At 41.3% G+C, this 17,153-nt stretch overlaps 2 protein-coding genes across 2 annotated transcripts in view; one reads left to right on the top strand and one right to left on the bottom strand.

The window, feature by feature from the left end:
* Nucleotides 1-12,463, top strand: part of LOC138026421 (S1 RNA-binding domain-containing protein 1-like) — a 16,145-nt gene extending 3,682 nt beyond the window's left edge. The window contains exons 4-17 of the mRNA XM_068873770.1: nt 5-101; nt 903-1,041; nt 2,065-2,188; nt 3,200-3,281; nt 3,483-3,640; nt 3,888-3,984; nt 4,789-4,896; nt 5,956-6,047; nt 6,324-6,406; nt 7,763-7,869; nt 8,506-8,898; nt 10,014-10,099; nt 10,660-10,758; nt 11,403-12,463. Coding sequence (XP_068729871.1) covers nt 5-101; nt 903-1,041; nt 2,065-2,188; nt 3,200-3,281; nt 3,483-3,640; nt 3,888-3,984; nt 4,789-4,896; nt 5,956-6,047; nt 6,324-6,406; nt 7,763-7,869; nt 8,506-8,898; nt 10,014-10,099; nt 10,660-10,758; nt 11,403-11,713 — 1,976 coding nt within the window. The 3' untranslated portion in view covers nt 11,714-12,463. The remainder of the gene's footprint in view (nt 1-4; nt 102-902; nt 1,042-2,064; nt 2,189-3,199; nt 3,282-3,482; nt 3,641-3,887; nt 3,985-4,788; nt 4,897-5,955; nt 6,048-6,323; nt 6,407-7,762; nt 7,870-8,505; nt 8,899-10,013; nt 10,100-10,659; nt 10,759-11,402) is intronic.
* Nucleotides 12,464-13,736: 1,273 nt separating this feature from the next.
* On the bottom strand, nt 13,737-16,795 carry LOC138027162 (uncharacterized). Its single transcript, XM_068874680.1, has one exon. It carries the CDS (start codon nt 16,637-16,639, stop codon nt 13,919-13,921), a length of 2,721 nt encoding a protein of 906 aa, XP_068730781.1. The 5' UTR covers nt 16,640-16,795; the 3' UTR covers nt 13,737-13,918.
* Between the last annotated feature and the right edge of the window lie 358 nt (nt 16,796-17,153).

Below are 17,153 nucleotides of genomic sequence, written 5' to 3'. Positions count from 1 at the left end.
GCAGGTTTGAAGAATATGAAACAAGTATCGCTTGGAATTCAACACATTATTGCTGATGTAATCGCCAAAAACAGTGAAACCCTGAGTTCAATAAAGGGAATGTAAGTATAGCATTTCTGGTTTTCTCTTTCTTAAGATACGATATGCCTAGAATAAATTGTGTGATATCAATATCAATAATTCAAGACTTTCGTACTTACATGTACTTTAGACATATCTCAATGTTTAAAAGAATGTCGTTGAATAATGAAAACCAAACTGTGATGCTATATCTTTACCAAGATCCTTGCATTTGAGGTAATTTTTGTCAAGTAAAACTAAGGATAGTGAGGATGAAAATGGAGTGAAATTTGACAAAATTGGTCAATTTGCTAAGACTTCAACAATGCAAAGAATTTCATCTCGGCCAATCATTCTACTAAAATTCATTAATAATCGGTATCATTTCATTGGTTAATCAGAAAAGTTACACCTGTGAGTTTAAGTTCAATGTTATGTGTTTAACCCAATTTAACCTAAAAACACTGAAAACCTGCCATGATCGTGCCCCTTCCACAGTGGAAGGTTTGCTAGAAAAATTTGGCATTTGTGTACGGCCATTGTAGACTGCATCTGTTCCCCATGCAAATGCGACAACGATCCTTTTGCAAGTGGTTTTTAAAGAGATTCTAGGTATCAAAATTCATCAATTTATTTTAACTTTAACAACCGATATATTTACTGTAATTTTAGCATAGTTGCTGCCGCCGCAACTCACCCCCCCCCCCCCCCTCCCCACCCTCCCACTACGAATTTGGCGCCCGACTGTAAAAAGATTCATTCAAACCTCTGGGACCAGGGAAGGCACTTTTTAACGCACCGTTATTTCTTGTGGAAACCATTAATTCTGAGAGTATGTGCAGGTTAGAGAGACGTCCAATTCACCTGGAGTCGTGCCTGTCTCGAGCAGCGTCCAAGGAAAAGAAGAGGGGTGCAGGAGATAAGAAATATGAGCAATATCATGGATTCAACTTTCCAATTACTGCTCTCAAGGCACACCAGGTAAAAACGCTCCTTTAAGACCGACGGCATAAATGTCAGCTGATTTATTTTCCTTTGTCAAGTCTCGCACATTGACGATATGTTTACGTCATCTGCTTCTTCGTTTGAAGAACAACCCTTGGTTCGCTCACGCCACCTTCTAGGAGATCTGTGGTGATCTGTATCTCGTGTATTCCAGAAGATATAACAAAAAAAATTCATTTTGCGGGAAATAGTTTTGTCTTCTCCTCCGGAAATCGAGTCCTCTTCCTGTAAAGTTAAGAAAGATACTCTTCCCATACACGATCACGAGATATAAAGAATAGGCCATTTGCAACTAACGATCACATGGTACAAAATCCGCCATGCTGGAGGGCAAGCTCATTATTATTCCCCCACTGGGACATTAAAACAAACAGACCTGAACCAGTCAAGCTTGACTTGCCTTTGTTGTAATGTCCCAGTGGGGGAATAATAATGAGCTTGCCCTCCAGCATGGCGGATTTTGTACCATGTGATTGTTAGTTGCAAAAGGCCTATTGGAGTTGATGACCTTTAAGCTGTAATGTCTGATCATTTGGCTTGGAAGGATGTGGCTCAAAGGGTCCGCTATTAGGTTGACTGTTGCCCGCTCAAGAGACTTTTGGCGGGAAACAGTTTTATTTTTAGATGTTATATGACCTCGAAGTAACCAGTGGGAGCGCGCACTGTTGGGGGAAAAAATTCAGCTATATAACAATGTGGGTAGTTACAGTGATATACCATTCCCTCCAATATCGACAGCCTCTAGGTAGTGTTTGGAACAACAATGTTAAAACAGTCCCACCAATGTTAAATATACACTGTCATAGAACACCTTCCAGCCACTTCTGAAGTATCTTCAGCTCACTTCAAAACCCGGCTCAAATTGATTGACCTTAACTAATTAAAATATGCTCAGAAAGTGATATTTTTCATAGTAATGGTTGCACCATCTGTTAATCAGCTTAAAGGTTTGAATTTAACCATCTTGTTAAATGGATTATTCTTGGTTTCATGGAACAGGTTCTGGCTTTAAACAGAGGAGAGCAAAACAAGATTCTTACCATTAAATTAACTGTTCCAAAACAAGTCGAGACGCAGTTCCTTGCTCATTTGCGTCAAGTGTGGGTACCCTATGATGCACCAGGTAAGAGCTTGGGTTCTTTTGGAAAGATCAAAGGTCAGCTGTGGTACCACTTTGATCCTTTTCTGGTCACAGGGATCGTAAAGGGACTCAACGGTTTTTCTCGGTTTTTTCTCACTCTTGAAAGGAAGTAAACTCTAAACCTGGGTAGATCTGGCTGGCTGCAATCAAGTCGTCAGTGGTGACGTTGTGGGGTTTCTTGGTAGATGTAGAAATCGCAAACTTAGACTGCTAGCAGTCCCCTCTCAGTTAGTTGAGCGACCCTCTTTAGTCATGCAAGAGAGCCCAAGGGAGAATGGGGAGAGAGATAGAGAGCGCCCTCTCCCTATTCTCCTTTTCTCGTACACAAACATTTCGGAAAGCATACTTGACCATCCCTAGAAAAAAAATAATAATAATAATAATTCCCTCAAAAGGAGCTTGGACATTTCGTCACAATTACACGGCGCAATATCCCATGTTAATATGACAAACTTACTGCTGTAAAAAGAATGAAAACAGGCAGAATTAGAGCTTAAGTTCAACAAGAAATTATCGTTTCTGAGCTAAGCCTCGGTGATCTACGGTATTTAGATCTTACAATTTCTTTTGTTTCGCTAAAGAACATGACTACTGATCACATGTGTAAAAACCAAGAAATAACTAGTTTTCTATACTTGAGCACTCACATGAGGTCTAGAGGTCGAAATTGTCCTCAATTGAAGCTTTCCAATATCTACTACCTTAAGCCAATGCAGTGACGGACAATTATTTCCAATTGTTCGGTTTCAGTAAATTTAGATGAGTTTTTGTCACTTTTTGGCATCGTATAATCTTGTCGAAAGAGAGGCAGCGTGGCCGAGTGTAAAACACCCTTTTTCCATCTTTCAACTACGAGTTGTCTGTCGTCTTGGAGCAGCCTTGGAAGCAGTGTTGTGTTGGTTGGAGGGGAAGGAGATATCCTTTAAAGCAGATCACTTGTAGTCGTTCATTATTTTCTAAGGCTTCTTCCTCTAAATTGTCTATTTTTCCTAGGGAACATAAAAAGGCTATTTTACTCTGCAGTGGACGATGCTTACATCCGGCTAATAAAACCAAAGGTTACGAGACAATGTAGGTAAATATTGCCGTAGCCGTAATACAAGGGGACGTGTACACCTGCTCCGAAGTCGTGGATCGTTGGATTTGGAATGACGTCATGATATTGATATATTGAACATTTTTATGTCACTTTATGTCGACAACGAAAAGAGCTATTTTTTTTAATGCGTGAGAGAAGTAGTTGTTTGAAGGTTTAATTTGATTTTTTTTCTCCAAGGAGTTCGTTGACCAAACAAGCCGAAAAGGAGAGTGTTGATCTGTTCATGATGAACTTATATCGTCTTCTACTTACCCCTCCCGCTAGGGGAAAGAATGTTCTCGGCCTAGACCCAGGCTTCCTTCACGGCTGCAAATTGGCGGTTCTTAGTGCAACAGGTAAGGCTGTGCCGGGGAACGCTTCTTCGGTATCCTTGACATTGCGTGATTTGAGAGCTTTTGCTTCGGATTGATGACAAAGAGCTTCGCAAGATGATTACCATTTCGTTCTTTGAGACATGTTCTCGTTGAAAAGTTTTTCCTGGAATTCTGTGAATCCTTATCCGGAATAGGAATGCACCTCGAAAAATTAAACTAAACGCGGTAACCGGAAGTACACAAAGGTTCTTGTTCTTTATCGTTTTAGGTGAAGTCTTAGAGACAGCAATCATCTTTCCTTTTGGTGAAAGGGCAAATGAGGAAAAAGCAAGAAACAAGGTCGTTGAACTTATTTTAAAGCACAGGTAACTTAGATATGCTTCATTAAATTAGATTTATTATGGTTGGGGTGTGAAGAGAGCATTAGACATGTCAATTCACTACGTTCACATCTCTCATAACACAATTTGTTTGCCACCCCCTTTCCCCTCCCCACCCCCCAATTTTTCATAAGCATTGTTTTCCATTGCTCTTAGGACTTGAAATCGTCCCGAGAGAACTTGAAAACAATGCTTATGCAAAATTGGGGGGTGGGGGGGCGGGCGCGTAGACAAATTGTATTATGGGAGATGTGGAAGTGTCAAATGGACATATGTGGTGATAAGAGCTCTGTTGAAGGTTGTGGGATGGTTTTCAGTTATGTGTCCTTTCATCACTTTGAGCCTTTAAATTGCCCATAACCCCAAAATATTTTTTTCGCTAAAATGAATCTTTGCATCTGTTCGAAACGCATCGCGTTTTTTTTTTCCCTTTTTCTTACAAATCCTGCCATTTTAGGGGCTTTGCAAGTTGGGCAAAGCCAAGCATCTTTTGTTCACGACCGAGTTAGAAGGGGAGTGGGTCTACTCCTGTTTTTACGTCACAAACTGATTTACATTGCATTAACTCTTTGTAAAAATGCATGGAAAGTAGATGCCATGAAACGGGTACCAAGGGCGATAAAATTGGGTGTATCACTAATCGAGGCTTCAGTGATGCTTCTAATCCCCTTTGAAAGGTGCAAGAGATGCTATGGCCAACCAAGGAGCATACCTTAATAAACAGTGAATTCCGCCGTCAACTAATACTAAAAAGATCTGAAATAACGTGATATTGATGTTTGTTTTTAGTTGTGACTATGTCGCTGTTGGTAACGGAACCGGGTGTCGCGATGCGGAGACCTTTATTAGTCATCTCATTAAAAAGCGAGTGTTTGCTCCACTTGACGTAGCCTACTGGTAAGAAAGAGCATCATTTGCAGCTATTGGGGGGCTTACGAATCGACGACGTTCGCACGACGGTCTCCAAACTATGGGCTCCCAACTAGTTTAGCTTTTAAGTTATTTGGGTGACCAGGTACTGACTATGTATTTTTTTTTATTGTTACATGTCAGTACCCGACGAGATAACCACTTACAGTGGTTTAGTTTAGCTTCAGTACCTGTATTATGCATGTATCTCAAGCGCAATGCCAATCCTTGTCAATGTGGAGATTTGGCTTTGAGTTTCACTCGTGCTTTTATTTTTAGTTGGGCTATTAGAGTGTTTTCACGTGACGTCACGGCAGCCATCTTGGTGTGCCTAAACAATGGAACGGCAGCCATGTTGGTTTATCCAACTAATCTTCCCGGAATTGAGCTCTATTATCATGCAAACGTTTTCTTTTGTTTCGGTGGAAAGACAAGGTTACTGATCACGTAAATAAAAACACTCTATTCGCCATAGACCAACAGGAGGTCGTCAATTGACTAAAAACAGACAAAAAAAAACAAAAACAGTTCAACAACGTGTCCCTAAATATCAAACTGAAGCAACGAGAGAAACTATAACAACTCACCTCGAGGACTGCAATTTTCAAGACGCCGGCAAATCGCCCTCACCAGCGTTGTGCCCATATAGGCATAACCTAACACCGCCGTCGTGCGAACGTCGTCGATTCGTAAACTCCATATTTTCAAGGGAACCGCCTGTCCTACAGAAGTTAGCGCCAAGTTAATTCAAGTGCTTGCTTATTCTTCTGCTTGAATAGTGATTAGTCCAAATTTTACGTTTTCATGGTTTTATGACGCGGTAAGGTTAGGCAAAGGATTTTCTGTTCTCAAAAGGCTCCCCAACAGCAGAAGCGCAGTCTCTTAAAATCCAAAATGGCGGTTTCAAGATGATGAGGAGACACCGAGCTAAGTTTCTGGCCTTTCTTAAAGAAACTTGCTTTGTACTTAGATAAAATCTCGTTGAACGTTCTTCAGATAAATCCAAGGGACGACCAGTCATCCTTTTTGATGTGCTCTTGTTTTCAGTATCGTCAGTGAAGATGGGGCCTCCACCTACAGTGTGTCATCAGAAGCAGCTGCTGAGTTGCCAAACTTGGACAGCAACCTCAGAGGGGCTGGTAAATAAACAAAACGTTCCATTTAATTTTTCCGCAGTGAAATGGTCTTGATAATGTTATCAACAATCCCAACTCGGTACATTCTAATCAAGGAACTGAAGAGAATGCAAGCATGGAAATCCCTCTTTCCATCCACATCCTGTTTGTTTTCTGATTACACTCACGTGCGTTCTATTAATTCCCTTGTTCAGTTCTCGGTCACTTCAGTTAAAAAAGGAACCACAGTTTCTTATGCAAGGCCAATGAACATTTCTGCATTTTTTTTTTAAATTTCAGTGTCCATAGCTCGGAGATTGCAGGATCCCTTGGTGGAGTTGGTCAAGATTGAACCCAAACATCTGGGAATTGGAATGTACCAGGTTTGTCTTGACTGGACGAAGGGGATGATAGAGGGGGAAGTCCGTTGATAGCTCGGAAGAAAAGGAGGACATGTGATACCATAAGCGGTTGCACCAATGAGATGGGAGGCCAACCAAAGTCAGGCCGTCTCCCAACGAACGTGGTAGACTTTCACCAAGACGGAGTCACAACCTATCGCCGGAGTTTATCCACAAAGGCAGTCACGAGACAAGGGGTGGTAAAACGCGAAACAGTGGCCACAAATCCCTTAGGAAAATATTACAACCGATACTGAAGGAGATGCTGAACATAATGGTTGTTGTTTACCTCATCTAGCCTTTTCATTCATGGAAGCTTTACAAACAGACGACGACTATATACGGCAAGGGCAACGCCACAAAAGTTACAGTCTCGACCACAAATGTTGTAACACAGACTGAAATTCGCCCTCTCTTCGTCTTCAATGTGGTCAGAGGCGCGGTGGCCTCATGGTTAGTGCGCTCGACTCCGGATAGAGTGGCCCGGGTTCAGGTCCTGGCAGGGGACGTTGTGTTGTGTTTGTGATCTTGGGCAAGACACTTTACTCTCACGGTGCCTCTCTTCACCCAGTTGTATAAATGGGTATCGGCGAATTTAATGCTGGGGGTTAATTCTGGGATGGACGAGCATCCCATCCACGGGGAAGTCAAAATACTCCTAGTCGCTTCATGCTACAGTAACCGGAGATAAGCGCCGGCCTGATGGGCCTCCTTGGCTCGTACGCAGACTTTACCTTTACCTCGTCTTCAATGTTGTTTATGGCTTCGAGTGCAAAAACCACCGGTAAACGCAACATTAAGGGTGGGAGGTAGGGAGGAGGAGTACGTAATTAATAGCTTGGATGTGATTTGTAAACGTGGTGTTCTAGCGAAGTGTCACAACTATTTGTGACCCAGAAGTTATTGCTTTGACAAATGGTCGCGTGCTGCTCTCGGGGTATCCATTGTAGTACATTTCTCTGTCGTATGCGTTTATTCTGCAAAGCAATGTCGTCGAATAGCCAATTTTAAGATCTTGAAGACAATATTAGCGTAAATGGTAGAATTATTCTTTCTCTCTTTGCATCAAAATCATCCCTACCAAGCTAGTTATAGGATGTTTCACCCTTTCTTCATAACTTGAACAAGATGGAATAATCGCGAAATTCGGTCTTGAGATAACACAAAGTTGTGTTTTGAAGTGACGTCATTTCTAAAACTTTCTTTTTCTATTACCGTTTTGAGAACAAAGGCGGACTCTCCTCGCCAGACACTGATCTACGTAGACAAGTTTTTTGATAAATCTTCTTTTCGTCAATTTATTGGTTTAACTTTTTTTGTTTGCTCCATCTTACACAGCATGATATTCCGGAGTCTCTACTCCGCGGAGCCTTAGATGGTGTTGTGGAGGATTGTGTCAGTTTTGTAGGCGTGGACTTAAATATGGCCGGCGTCACTATGCTAAGGTAATCATCGAACTGTTTTGCGCCTTTCTGGCCTTGTTAGCAAAAAATGGCATATGTCAAACTTACACATGACCTATTTCCTCTGTAGAGCCCTTTTCTAGTTCCCATTGTCGTCATTCATTAATTTCTTTCATTTCTTACATTTCTTACAGTGCAACCGGGTGCCTTACTGTAACCACCCAACAATTCTTTTTTTTTTTATGTTAGCCAGTTTCATTGACAATTAAGTAGAGTTTCGACCTCCAAAAAAACTCGCGAACTTTTGGAAGGTAGCGTAACCCTCAAACAAACTCGCTTTCGCTGATCAGCTTAGTTTAACAAAAACTATTTTATGTAGCCACATAAATGTGTGGTGCATTGTAACATTGAGCAAATAAACCACATCGAAATCCTCCACCCTAACTTCTCCCTCTCTTATGTAATCGACGGTTTGACCTAACCCTTGTTGTGCATAGTGTTCGTTCGACTTTGAGGGAAATTGAAGAATGTACACAAGATATCACTTGTTGGATAATTGAAGAGAGCTTTTCCTGGTCAATGTTATCCGCTTCGTTTCAATCGTTTAGGGAAAGAGTCTTGCTGGTTTTCCAAATGCTTTCTTGCTGAGAAAAATTCTGTTATCTTTTTGTTTACTAGGCGCATAGCTGGTTTAAACGATAAGAAAGCTAAAGCTATTCTCGCTTGGAGAGAAGAAAATGGTTCCTTTATAAACCGTGAGCAGTTAAAGTTGGTTAAGGGGATTGGGCTCAAGTCCTATGAACAATGTGTCGGATTCGTCCGAATCGTAAATGCATCTGGTATCTGTAGCAATGCGTCCAAGCCATCGACCAGCGGGCTCAGTAGTTCAGCAGTTGTCGTGCTGGACTCTGATGAAGAAAATATGACGGGACGTGGGAAGAAACGTAAGAGTGAGAACACTGAGGGAGGTGCGAAAAAGAAAAAGAAAACAGAAAATGGGACGCAGACGTTCAGTGCTGATCCGCTAGATAAGACCTGGATTCACCCTGAATCATATCCTGTGGCTAAACGGTAAATGATTTCTGAAATAACGAACGACTGAGTTCAGTGAGTGATTCGATCAAAGTACGAGGTTCTTTTTAGGAAATTCGTAACTTTGCTCATGAGAATTTAAGCGCAAGATTTTGATAGACAAAGGTTTAATCGAGTGTCGAAAGTAACTTCGCAATAGTTGACCTAAAAATTTCGCCCCACATGTTTAGCCAATCAGAGGCATCACCCAGACCAATAGACCGATTTCGATATATTAAAATTCAGTTCGAAACAAAAGACATCATCTCGAGGCTCTGGGGAAAAAATATAAGGATTTGTATGAGTTTATTCCCCAGAGCCTCGAGATGATTCTTTTTGTTTAGGACTGAATTTTAATATATCGAAAGTGGGCTATTAAAACATGCGCACTTGAGTTTTCCCGTGCTTTTTACTGCCTCAATAAAAATTGCCGGCTTTGTGGTCTGTTTGGCTCTTTTGTCGGATTGTCAGCATCTTTTGTGATTGGCCATTGTAATTACTTAGCGTTTCACGGCACTCTTTTCGATGACTGTTCTATCATATGGACTCTAGACTAATATACAAGAGACACCCAATTAGCTTAAGCGATGGTGCTCCGTGTGCCCCGGGCTTACGCTCGAAACCTCAGGTCAGCTTTTTCAATATCGAGAAAAATCCCCCTCTATCTTTCCAGGTGATCTGGTGACGTAATTTGGAGGACTGGGAAGAAATATTCTAACGTCGTATCCCACAACCGCGCGTGGCTTTAGGTGTTGTTTCCAAACTCCCTGCAGTATTTCTATCTCCAAAACTCAACAGATCATTCCGTGTCTACCACATTTCCTGTTACTTGAATGAACATTCAAGTAGGCCCGACGAGCTCTAACCTCGCCTCTGCCATGTTGAATTAGAAAATGAGGTCGCGCGCGGTTGTGGGATACGGCGTTATAATTTTTCTCCCCAGTCCTCCGAATTACGTCACCAGATCATCTGGTTAGGATTAGGGTTAGCGTTAGCGTTTTAATTAATGCGCTCTAGAAGTTAGCACAACTGGCAATGATTTGACTCACAACCGGCAGTTTTTGACGTCAAGTCAAGAATATCCTGCGACTCACTTTTGCTTGAACCTCTTTCAGTGTCGTGGCGATGTTAGATATTTCACCTGAACAAATTGGCCAACCTGTGGTTAAAACTGCCGTCAACAAGCTTCTTCAGGCTCACAGTAAGTACGGGTTCGATCTTTTGAAGCGCCTTTGAACTAAATGATTTAAATCCAAAACACAAGGAAATTATTTTGACCAATCTCAAAAAAAGGCGTTAAAATGCAAAGCCAGTTATGGCCGGAACAAACTCAGTATGTCAGCACTATGCGCGTCAAAATGCGATCGCGGAGCAACTTATAAGTAACTTTGCCTTTCCCTCTTATTCGCATAGAATGTGGCGCGTGATTTTTAAGACATTTAACGCGCAAAGAAATGTTAAAAAAATCGCAAAAAGACTTTTGACACCCAACTGATAACTAAATGGGAAATCTCGAAACTACAAGTATTACTCTATTCACTTTATTCAGTATTGTTCAGGCCCTGACATGTCCCTGATGATGTTGTGAATTTCACGGATCCGTGAGAAAGTGATTCAATCACTATAATGTCAAACTATTAAATTTAGCTGGCCGTTCTGTAGAATTCGGGTCGCCAAATTGGCTAATAGTAGCGCGCGCACCATCTGAGAGATATGATGACATTTCTTTACTGACTGGAATTTGTCTATTTAACACCACAGATATTGAACAGTTAGCAGCTCAATTAAGTGTTGGCACCCCTACTTTACAGCATATAATAAATGGACTCAAGCAACCCAGTGATCACGATATACGAATCAGTAAGTAACGGCGTTTCAACTATCCCGAATGATTTGTAAAAGTCCTTATTAACAAGTGGTGGACCCGGGAAAAGATAAAAAAAAACCATCCATGCGCGAAGTTCGAAATTGCTTCAAACTCTGAAATGTGTAATGAGTATCCAAGTAAGATCATATGCTATATGAGCAGATAAGCGAGACTGATTTACAGCCAATAAGAACGCTAGAACCCTAACCCTCTTTACTGGTGGGAGTCAAAACTGCGTCTATTGACTCAGAAGCGATTGCTTTGTTGACTGGGCAAGAGCAACTTTAAAAGGAGAGATGTTTGAATTAAATCTGTATCTATGTGAGCTGAAACCAGTGTTGTTTTTGGTTTACGCGATATCCGTTTGTTTTACGTGACTCGGCCAGAGGGATAAGACTCGATTTCGGCCGCTCTCTCGAGTCCTGTTTTCTTTTCTCCACGAGAGAGACCGGCTTTTCGTAGGAGGAGCCCAAGCTCCTTTCCCGAAATAGCGGCTGGTAATCGAGCCTACAAGAGGATAAGCTACCTGCAAACTTTCTTTGTGATTTTCAATTTTCAAGTTTTATTTCAAGATGCGGAATACATAGTTTTATCTCCATGCTGAAGCTGTCACACTGTTTTTTTTTTCTTTAATCAGATTTTCAAAAGCCCATATTTAAACGCAACGTTACATCACTGGACGACCTTCATGAGGGAACTCAGCTTAGCGGCCGCGTTACCAACATGACGTCATTCGGAGCATTTGTGGACTGTGGTGTCGGCCGCGATGGGCTGGTACACAATAGTAAAATGGGACGATTTAATGGTGCGGTGGGTCTCGGAGATCTTGTCGAGGTTACGGTAGACCGCGTGGATTTAGATCAAGAACATATTATTTTGGCGTTAAATGGAATTTCTTCAAGATTTGACCCGCAGTTGCTTGTCTCTATCGAAGGATTACAATCTTAGAATCGAAGGACCCAACAGTTTGGTCGAGTTAGTGAATCGTTTATTTCCAGAGGAAGATCTCCTTTTCCAAGTTGCTTGACTGCAGAGATCAGTTAACGTTTGCTTGTAATCATAAGCGTCTCGTTTCGTAGACCTAAAACTGCTGTTGCTCCATCATGAGAATGAAACTAACCTAGTAGGCCATTTCCGAGTTCATGTCTGTCTTCTCTTCAAAGCGAGTCTAAGTGGGAAGTTTTTCTTATGAAAATTGGTTCTCATTCATTTGTAAAGTAGAACTAATTACCGTCGCAAAATCTTCGCACCTAGACTCGCTTTGAAGAGGAGGCAGCCATGAACTCGGAAATGGCCTATTTCAAATTGCCGCCCGTCCTCCAGGTGGGCATTTGAGGGAAAATAGACTGGAGTAACTTCCAGAGCTACAAGCTTTTAATCTCATTCTGAGAAAAGCATTGTGTTTGGAGGTCGATTCTCAAGAGCGCATGCTCAGAACAGAACACTCGCACAGGAAGTCAGTGGCAAAAAATGTCAGATTAGCCGAAGGAGCGGCGCCTGCGCTAACCTTTTTTGCCAGCGGAGCAGGAGGTAGTCGTCACGTATTCAAATCTCGAGTTTCCTTTCTAATAATATACATGAAAAAAATTACTCCTAGTTCTGATTGGCTAAAAAGAAGGCAGTTGTCATGTAACACGGCTACAAATTTGTAACACGAGTGCAAATTATAAATTTATAAATGAATGACTTGTGAACGATATTCTTGTAGAAGTTTGACAAACGTTGTAATCTGTTTTGAATGATCACGGTCATAGAAAAGCAACCATTCAGAAGTGAAACCAAAAGCAATCGTGGCTCGCGCGTGCGCTTTTTCCCGCGCTTTGTGTCGGCTACGTGTAATTACATTTAGTAGGGCTAACTCTCACATGGTTCATATGGGGTACAAACTAGCACTTCACATTACACTCTAATCAGTTAAGTCTGTTGAAATGTAAGTGTCACACGGCCAACGTTTGTAAAAACGTAACCCTTCCTTGTACTTCGAGTTTTGATTGGTTTACTGGATTATCTGCGTTCTTTTTGATTAGGCAAAGTAATTACTTTGGTTTAGGTTTTACGACACTCAATTGAAAACCACTCTACTTCACTCAGTGATTGGTTCAAAGTTCTCGCGCCATTTTTACAACCAATCAGAAGTGAAACCAAAATCAATCGTGGCTCGCGCGTGTGCATTTTTCCGCGCTTTGTGTGGGCTACGTGTAATTACTTCGAGTTTTGATTGGTTTACTGGATTATCTCCGTCCTTTTTGATGGGCGAAATTAATTACTTTTGTTTTGGTTTTACGACACTCGATTGAAACTCGCTCTATCATGTGATTACCAAAACAAATTTCTCACTAGTCCAGAGTACAGGTAATTAGATGCTCTGCCAATAGGCTAGTTTCGAATCGTGCAGCAACAAGGGAGCAGAGTCGAGGTTCAGGGGAATAACTTGCATTTTCCTTTGTTTTGAACAAAATAAAATGCTAATTATTCCCCTGGATCTCGACTCTGTTCTTTTCTTGCTGCACATTTGGCCAGTTTCGCATTCTAACGGTTGGATTGGATCGAGCATGAAATGGAGGCTAATGCGGGGGAATCTTTTCAGGTGCAAATTGTTTTCCCCGCATTAGCCTTCATTTCATTCTAGATCCAGTCTAATCGTGAGAATACGGAAATTTCTTATTCGAAAGTAGCCCATTTTTGATACCTTTCTTTTATACCTGTTTAGTCTAAGCATCTGCCACATATTTCCAACATTAAGTGTTAACGCACATCGCTTTTGTTGCGTTCGAGCACATTGTTACAGTTACAGTTGTATTTTCAATAAAAGCTCAAAAGAGTTGCGGTGCTTTCGACTATCTCAGATTTAATCATCGGGCTCGGCAGACGCAGTAATCTCACCATCACAAGTCTCAACAGCTATTTCTTAACATCAAAAAGGGTCAAGAGGCGAGTATCGTCAAATATCAACAGAGCAGGCGCATTACACACTTCCGTTGAGTAACTGTGATGATCATCAGTTATTATGACGATGATACTCACTTTATTCAAGATTTTATTTTCAAGAATTGCTTTTCGGGCCCGAAAACTTTTCCGACGCTTTTGAACAGTCCTCTGGTAACTCAACATACACCTGCTAAATGTCGTATTGAAGTTTGAGTAGACAAAACATTAGCATGGTCTCTTATTGTAAAGAAAAATCGGCACAGCTAGACTCCAAATGTAAATTAAAATACACATTGAGCTTGATGTCATCTTTATGCTCATAACTGCCCACGCAATGGACAACTTTATAGTGGAACCATCTTTGGGTGAATACCAGTTTGTTAACACCATCGTAACATGAATAGCTGCTATAAAATACACAAAATGGAAAAACGAGTAGCTATAAGGAACCTTTTCATTGGAAAAATCTGATTCGGGGAATTCTCCAGTTTCTTCTCTCACCGCGCATGCGCCATTTTTGTGCTCATCGTCACCTTCCTCGTCGGCGCCTTTGATTTTCCGTCGGCGAAGACCGAGGATCACCCGAATCGAAGTTGCTGCCAGTTTTCGTAGAGTTTTGGTCAACGCTGAAATCCGAACGCTAAAGTAAATTATGGTAGCAACTAAAAAAAACAGGTCCAACGAGGCTTGAACATTTAAATTTGGTCGCATATCAGCTTCGGAGACGTAACTCGCAACTGGATTGCACTCCTCATTTGGATTAAAAGATAACGCTGACCAAGTTAGATAAGTGGAATATGTTACTACCACAGAAGATTGCAAAAGTCCGCCTTCTTGGACGTTCGGATGAACTGAGATAATGGCCGCCACTGCACATAAAACAAGATTAATGCTTATAAACATTTTGTTAGTCTTACATTTTCGCGGAGCACCAAAGAAAACGTAGAAGCAAACGATAGCTGTTGCTGAGATAGTGTATAGGAGTAGGGTACAGACAAGCACGGCGTAAAACCAGAATTTGTTACCAGTTAATTCCATTCTCTGAGCCCATGCTTTGTTCCAAACGTTTGTTACATCGACAAGCAAAAACAACTGAATTATGATGAAGAAAAATGTGCTCACTAAACCAAAGTACATCCACACTTTGCTAAATTCCATAGGAATAAAAAAGGTGAACAGTACGAGACCGAAAAACAGGCCGAATTTGACGAGCCACAGACCGTTGTGGATCAGAGCTCGAGGATCGCTGTATGTTTCAACGGAGTACAGAATCAGTGAAAACAACAGAAAGAACGCTGCCATCGAAAAGCAGACTCGATAAACGGCCAAATAAGCTGGATCCATACTTAGACAGTTTCCCAGCTTTGTAAGCTTGTTGCAAAAATAAACATTGCCCTCAAGCGCGCGACGCATAGTGGGAAGGTACATTGCACAAGACACTGCCGTTCCAACCAGTAAGAAGAAAGTGTAGACAAACCTTGTCGATTTTGATTGGTTCCATCGCGGACAAGGTTGAATGAAAATTGTATAGAGTGATGTACATGTGAACGTGCTTAGTGACGTCAGAATGCCTTGTATGGAGTGCGTGTCTCGATCGGGGAATAGTGTTGGAGCAATAAGGCTCCAGATATAGAGCAGTATTGTCATCAAATTAGCCAGAGTATTTATAGTTAATGCAACCCAATTAACTGCGAATTCGCCTTGCACGCTTTCTCTGGGACTGTTCCAGTTCGTTATTGTCAGCATGGCGTGCAGTGAGAATAGACCAAAGATAAAGTATAGAAGCGAATAATTATAACTCTGTTGTATTCCATTGGTGCTGCCTGTTTCATAAGTGCTTGATATGTTCCCGTTCGAAATGACCTGTTGTCCGAACTTTCTATAATACGCTCGTGGTTCGCGTAAACAACCAAACGCAAGCAAGCCGAAGATAACGAAAACGTGTATTATGGAATACAGATTCAAATTGGGATCCTCTCCAGTCTTGATTTCATAATCTCTCTCCGCAGTGCATTCTGCTTCCCCAAATCTGAGTGATAGGTAAGCTAAGTATGTTGTGTAAATTGTCGCGAAACTTGTTAGCAGCAGACGCTCGGAATACGAGTCGAGAATAAACGAAAGAACAACAGCGAGCAAACATAAAAGGGCTGTTGTTGTTAACAGCACTAAATTAGTCTTACAGTTGTCCTCCTTCGTGTAGAAAATAAGAAGTAGTACAATAACTATTCCAGAAAACACGTACATCGCGCCGGCTGAAAATAGCCGTAAAAAGCTCCAGAAGGTGGGCGTGGCCTCATCCATTTTATGAGTGAGAAATTCATTCCATCCCTTTGCCGCGTCTATCAGAAAAACAAATTGTATTAGTGTATAAAAGAACGAGCCCGCCATTCCAAAATACATCCAAATTAAGCCAAAACCACGACGAGGGATGATGAGAGCGCAGAAAACAAAAATAGCCAGAGAAGAGAGTTTGGGAATCCAAAATCCGGAATGGATTCTTTGCTGAACATTTTTGTCCTCCGAAAACACAACAAATAGCGCGCAGAGTATAAAAAAGAAGAAAGAGTAACCAAAAAAGATTCTGTAAATCAAGGAGTAAGGCAGCATGGCTTGGCAGTTTGAGATAAAAGAAGTTTGATTCGACGAACAGAAAAACTCAGCTGCAGTAGTATTAACCGCTGGATGAAATAACGCGTAGGATAACGTAAGTGCTAGAAGAATAACCACCAAATAAAATAAGTGAGTTGCTGTAAAATGTGTGGCAATCGGCAGTCCAGGGCCAATCAATGAAAAAAAGTTGAACCTTTGAGGTGATGATTTAGAGTTACTTCCGCGTTCAGAGTTAAACTTGTCGTGTACTTCTCCCGTTTCCATTGTTTGCGCCTCATTTAGGCTTTGCATTCGTTTGCTCTCTTTAGCGTTAGAATCGGCTTCCAAATGTTCCATGTCTAATGCTAGAGATGGTAAGCTGTCCTAAGGTGTTTAGCCCAAAGCCAGTTTTCCACTGAATTATAACACATGGATTCACTGGTAGATTGAAATGCTCCTCTTAAGTTCCAGCACATTGCTTGCCTTAGCTTCCGCAACTATCAGCATATTTGCTTTTCTCGGAGCGTCGCGAACGATACAAAAGAATTGTCAGGGAAAAATATGAGATATTTTCTATCAGAAGACTACACAATGTGTTCACGTCATTTGTAAAATAACCTCAATACTTGATCACATCCCATTCAAGGTGTACTCTCTTGCTGGTACTCTGAAGATACAAATTCTCCTGTAAGCCTTCAAAGATAGAATGAAATCTAAGTATTGAGAATATGACTGTCGATAGTCCACAAGTTGATGATTATCCTTTTTCCCTTTACTCACCAGCAAAGAAATTCTCTCGTTTTGAAAGGAGAAATTAGGTATGATCATTATTGGGACGGTCCAAAATAAAGCTGATGAATTGTGTGTTGGC

Source organism: Montipora capricornis, chromosome 12 (assembly GCF_036669925.1).
Source record: "Montipora capricornis isolate CH-2021 chromosome 12, ASM3666992v2, whole genome shotgun sequence".
NCBI lineage: Eukaryota > Metazoa > Cnidaria > Anthozoa > Scleractinia > Acroporidae > Montipora > Montipora capricornis.
This window is presented reverse-complemented; position numbering and strand designations above follow the sequence as displayed.